A 5,981-nucleotide genomic window follows, 5' to 3' on the forward strand; every position below is an offset into this window, starting at 1 on the left:
AGTTTCTCTCTCCCTGGGCCTCCTGTCATCACGCAGTACTGAGGCAGAGCTCCAACAGGCAGAATCAGCTACAAATGAGTGGCAGGGAGCCAGAGCATTTGAATTCAACTACAAAGTTAAGGGGACAAGCTCGAGGCAGGATCAATCCAGTTCTTCCAATTATTAGAGATGAGGTACGAAAGAATAAGTTGAGGCCATGTTTCGTAGAAAGAACAAGTAATTTTGATCATAAGACTCATGATTGATCCTTAGGTCTATCCCTTGCCAACTGTATGATCTTGGGAAAATCACTTCACCCCTCTAATTCTCACTTTCCTTAGTTGTTAAAATTGAGAGGATAAAATACCCTTACCTCCTTCAGGGTTATTGATAAAGTCAGATAAAAATGTTCTTCATAAGCTACAAAACACTACTGAAATATTATTTACTCAAGGTAACAAATACTTATTAGATACATCTCATGTTCCTTATGTAGCACTTGACAGAGAAAGCAGCACAATCCAGTCCCAGCCCTCAAGAAGTACTCTAACAGAGGACACCACTACATGAACATGCAGGCACCCCTTCAAAGAGCTATGAATAGAGATGGAGTTGCAATTGATTTAGTCTGAGGAACAGAGGTCAGAGTCTCAGAAAGGTACTGTTGGAGCTGGGACTTGAAGGGAGTGGGTAACAGCCAGGCAGAGGAGGCTGGGACATGCATTCTAGGGAGAGAACAATAAATAAGTGAAGAGGTGTGAAAGTACACAGTGTTTAGGGAGCAGTCAGTTGTCTCATGTGGCTACAGCACAGGCTACACAAGAAAGAGTGCCTGGAAATGAAGCTGGACAGATAGGTTGGCACCAGGTTGCGAAGGGCTCTATGTCACGGCAGAGTTAAGTCATCAAATAAGAGGGAACTGGTAGCCACAGAGGGGAAGTAGGTGTGTTGTTTTTTTTTTCTCCTCACCTCTCCCCCTTTCCTCTTTGTCCTGACACTATAAAAAGGTACAGTATCTGCCTTCAAGTTACAAAAGTTACAATCTGGCAGAAAGATATAGAATGTATCTTTCTAAATACTATAGATGCTAAAACAGAAGCACATAAGGAATACAATGAGGGTAGTTAATTCCACATAGGACAGTCAGGAAAATATTTACTGAGGTGTTAAGATGGTGTTATACAGGCAGGAGAGACTTGGAGAAGGTATTCGAAGCAGAAGGAGCAGCATGAGCAAAGATACAAAGTCGTAAGATAGCACGGCACATAGTTCAGCAAAAGCCTGAGGTATGAGGGGAATTTGGCATCAAGAGCCTGGGAAGATAGGCAGCAGCCAGGGCTGGTCCTGTGTAAGTTAAAAAGCACAGGTTCTAGACTTTAGGTTGCCTGAATTCTAAAATTTCAGTTCTGCTACTTTCTTTTTTTTTTATTTCAGCATATTATGGGGGTACAGATGTTTAGGTTACGTATGTTGCCCTTGCCCCCTATCCCCCACCAATAGTTTTGCTACTTTCTAGCACTACAATCTTGAACAAATTACTTACCTTCTCTAAACCTCACTTTCCTCATTGATAAAATGGGGATATTAATAGAACCTACAGCATAAGGTCACTGAAGGATTAAATGAGATAATCCATGAAAAGGACTTAGTATAGAATGTCTGATTTACAGGAAGCTCTCAATAAACTATTAACACCATTGTCATTATCAGTGTTATCACAGAAAACTTTGTTAGCAAATTATCATCATGGTCAAGGCAAGAGATGATGAGGCCCTGGACAGGAGCAGAGGTGAGGGAGATGGGGAAGAGAAGACAGAAGGCAAGCAATCTTTCTGAGCTGAAAGTGACTGCAGGGACTTGGTGACAAGGGAGAGATTATGGGCAGTAAGGAAGCATATATGATTCTAGGTTCCTAACTTGGACAACCAGCTACATGAGTAAAAATATTTAACAGTTTGTGGTGTGTTAAATATAAGATATGCCTGGGTAACATCCAGATGAATGTGTCAGGTGCACTGTGAGAAACACAAGTCTTTGGCTCAGGCAAGAATTCAGGAAAAGGCTCTATCATTGCCTCCTTATCCAGATCTTATAGTCTGAAAATCGCCCTCACCTGCATTAAAAAAGTGGCCCCATGTAGCCATTTCTGATTTATGTAACCATCTCCTTGGCCACAGTTTACTGATGGACAACTGACCCATGGAGAAAAATAAAGCTCCAGCCAATCAGACTTTCTGTGTTTGTGCCTTCAGAATCATGTGGCTTCAAGGGTTTACATCACCATTTGAGGGACAGCCACCATGGCTCACTCATATTGCAATGGGAGAAATGCAGAGAAATGAATGTAGGAGACACACAGAAAGATATAAAAGGGAAGGAACACGAGGTCTCAAAAAAAGACAGAGAGCAATTATCTGACAACTGTTTAGTTTTCATTAAACCCAGCTGCATCCAGACATTGGATTCTGCGAGATTGCCCTGTATTCATTTCTGCTTTTGCTTCTTTGCATTCCATGCAACCAAACAATCCCTGTGACTAAAACTGATGAGACTGCCTGAGAAGAATACAGAGAACAAAATGAGAAAATGGCCAAGGTTAGGACCCTGGGGAACATTAGACAGAGGAAGTGAAAGAGGCAAAAAAGGAAAAAAAAAAAGGCATTCATAGAGGGAAGAGGTAACGCAGGAAAAACTAGTGTCCTAGAAGTCAACATAAGAGGGTTTCAAGAAGACAACAGTATCGAATGCTATAGAGAAATCAAATAGGAGAAAGATAAAACTAGGGCACTAGATATGGTAATTAAGGGATCACTGGTGACCTTTCCTAGAGCAGTAGTAATTATTATAACTGAAAAGCTTTGATTTCAGGTCCTGACTGCCACAGTAGTCATACTGTTTATCCTTAGATGGGTCTACACACGCCTCTGCCTTGGTTTCTCTCTTATTGACAACTAATAAAAATCTTCGTAATAATAAAATCTTTCCCTAACCTTAGCCGTTATCTGTATCTTAAACTGCATGGTGGTAAAATTCATAAAACTGAGTATTTAAGATTTGAGCACTTTAAGAGAAAGAGAGTACAAAATCTCCTCTGTCCCATCCTTCCATAGTAATCAGATTTAAAAATAAAAAATAAAGAGGCCTATAAAATAATTTATAATATAGAAGCAAAGTATTCTCTGAGTCTCAAGGATCATCCCTTGGTATCCTCAACCTCTGCCTTCTGAGGTAATGACATGTAATACTATCCTCGCCAAGAAACAGATAAGTACAAATTTCCACACTGTTACGACTATATTAGTTTAGAGGAAAAAAGAAAGAAAGGTCACATGTGTGTCTTCACAGACTCAGCAGATGGCAAGCAATCAGAACCATCTGAGAAGGAATGACAGATGCAGATGAGAACAGAGAGAGGCACCAAGGCAGCGTGTACCAAGGGCTCCTACCTTCATCAGGTGCTTGTTGACCCACTTGGTGAACGTTTTCTTCTGAACCCGGTCCCGTTCATCTGCAAAGGAAACACACAGAAAGCACTGGTTTAGTGCTACCCAGGCAACAAGTCCCCAGACCCCTCCCTTGTCCCCGTCCCAGTTTCTCTGGGACCACTTAAAAAGGGCTGACTTTACCCACAGAACCATGGGACAGTGACTTCTTGTTAGGAAGGTTTGGCCTATCTGAACTTCTTTGGTCTATCCCTTTACAGATTAGACAGAATTGCGTGCCTCAAAAATCATGACATGGCAAAGTCTCCCTGGTACAATAATTTGAGCAGAGCAGGGAGCAGGCTGATTCCCCTCTTGCCTCATAACAAGCTCCAAAAAGCCAAAGCTGTGAATACCACCAAGAGAAGGAGTGGGGTAGCCTTGGCATTTGGGACACTCACAGGCAGTGATTAAATCTCACTCTTCATGCACTGATCTCCCCGAGCAAGGCTCTACCCACTCCCTCTCCTATCCAGTACTTCCTACATGTGGCTGACACCTTTAACCCCAACACTTTGGGAGGCCAAGGTGGGAGGACTGTTTGAGGCCAGGAGTTTGCACCAGCAAGACCTTGTCTCTACAAAAATTTAAAAAATAAAAAATTAGCCCAGTGTGGTTGCATGTGCCTATAGTCCTAGCTACTGGGGAGGCTGAAGTGGGACAATCGCTTGAGCCCAGAACTTTGAAGTTACAGTGAGCTACGACTGCACCACTGCACTCCAGACTGTGTGACAGAGCAAGACCTTATCTCTTACAAAAAAAAGAGAGAGACACAGAAGTGGGTAAGCCCACCAGGAAAGGGAAACATGGGAGGTTAATGAAAGTTTCCCAGAGGAATGACTCTAACCTTAAAAGATGAGTAGGAGTCAGCCAGAAAGAGAAGGGAAGGGCAAAGTTGCTACACGAAGTTACAGTTAATGCAAATGCACGGAGACAAGAAAAAGCTTATGTTCAGAGAATTGTACAGAGTCAAGGATGGTCAAAAGACAGATGTTTATTATTAGATATGCTGAAACTTAAAACTGGATAGGATGGCATAGGCCAAATCATGACCTTTCATGACAAGCTAAGGAGCCCAAACTTTATTCTATAGTTAAGGATTGAAAGATTTTAAATGGGAGAATGACATGATCAGATTTGTGTCTGAGAAAAATTACTCTGGCAGCCTTTCCTGACAACTCTTAGTTCTCAATAGTTTCTTCGTCCCATTAATTTTTACGGTTCTTACTGTGCTAATCACTCAGTCAGCACTCATATAATTATACAGAATGCTGAACTTTTAATATGCTTGCTTATTCTTACATAGCCAGTGATACCATTAACTTCTTTAAGAAAAAGACCATGCTTTACTTTTCTGTATCTCACACAACTTCCAACAGCTAAAGCTCTACTTGGTAAGACCTAAAAAACTGAAACAAAAGCTTTCTTGATTGGCCAATGTATGATTAGAAGACTGGCTAAAGAAACACAAAATGAAATCAGAACCAAGTTATCTACAAGAATCCCATTCAATATGTAAAAACCCCAACATCCCAATACATATCACTGTGTGCTGGGACATGCAGCCCTGATGGAAAAATTAAAGCTAACGAAAAGTTGTGCGCCCACTGCATTTTCACCAATACCAGACCCACTCTGCTTCATTATATTAATTATCCTCACAATCAAGAACCATCTGATTCTATTTTTACAAAATTCTCACCCTGAAGATACAAGTTTTCTTTCTTATTTTTCTTCTTAGAATTGCTTTTATTATAAAAGCTATACATGTTTGCTATAATAGGTCGAATAATACATAGATGAAAAGGAAAATATTAACAGATTTTCTTTTAATTTAGTCAGTACTTTAAAGAAGAGGTGGAATTAATTTGACTTTTTAGTCCACTGCGTCATTTCTTTTACACCTGAAGATGTGAGTAGCATGACTGAATCTATCTACTATCCATGAGTTATTCTGTTCATTTACAGATAATGCACTAGGAAAACCTGATGGTCTCATATCAATCATGCTTCCAAAAGCTAAAACATTGACTTTCAATTCAGGAGGAAGAGGTCCAGGTACTTATTCTGGATGTAATTATTAAAGGCAACATGATTACAAGCCTTTCCCCATGACTAGCTAGCCTGCTTAGAGCTGAGCCATAAGCTGCTCAGAAATGGGTTTTATAGAACTCCTTTGCCTGCAAGAGACAGAGGATCCTCTTTTAGGATCCTAGGTTGATAGGTCCATCGATTGCATAAAAGTTCTTTCCTGATTTAAACACCAGGATAAGAGAATGCTGCAGTGCCTGGAGTTTAATAACTTAGTATTTTAGCAAGGAAATTCATTAGGGAAGCCAAAAAGCAATCTTAACGATTAAATGGACCTTCGGAATGCTCCAGCTCAGACTTTCAAACTATTTAGTAAATTTTAGGTTTGGCTTCCTACACATAAATCCCAATTTTAGTTCCAGGAGCAAAGCTCGTCTGCCTACCACTGAAGGTAGAACTCTCAGAAAGTACCCTTATATGAGAGGAAAA

The 5,981-nt window shown here is 40.6% G+C and overlaps 1 protein-coding gene across 1 annotated transcript in view; it reads right to left on the reverse strand.

The window, feature by feature from the left end:
- The window catches only part of MACF1 (microtubule-actin crosslinking factor 1), a 215,682-nt gene extending 211,793 nt beyond the window's left edge, over window positions 1-3,889 (reverse strand). The window contains exons 1-2 of the mRNA XM_012646667.1: window positions 3,883-3,889; window positions 3,426-3,487 (exon numbers count right to left, since the gene is read on the reverse strand). Of these exons, the coding sequence (XP_012502121.1) occupies window positions 3,426-3,487; window positions 3,883-3,889 (69 nt within the window). The remainder of the gene's footprint in view (window positions 1-3,425; window positions 3,488-3,882) is intronic.
- Window positions 3,890-5,981: the final 2,092 nt, after the last annotated feature.

The sequence above is a fragment of the Propithecus coquereli genome, unplaced genomic scaffold, assembly GCF_000956105.1.
Source record: "Propithecus coquereli isolate 6110/MARCELLA unplaced genomic scaffold, Pcoq_1.0 Scaffold249, whole genome shotgun sequence".
Classification (NCBI taxonomy): Eukaryota; Metazoa; Chordata; class Mammalia; order Primates; family Indriidae; genus Propithecus; species Propithecus coquereli.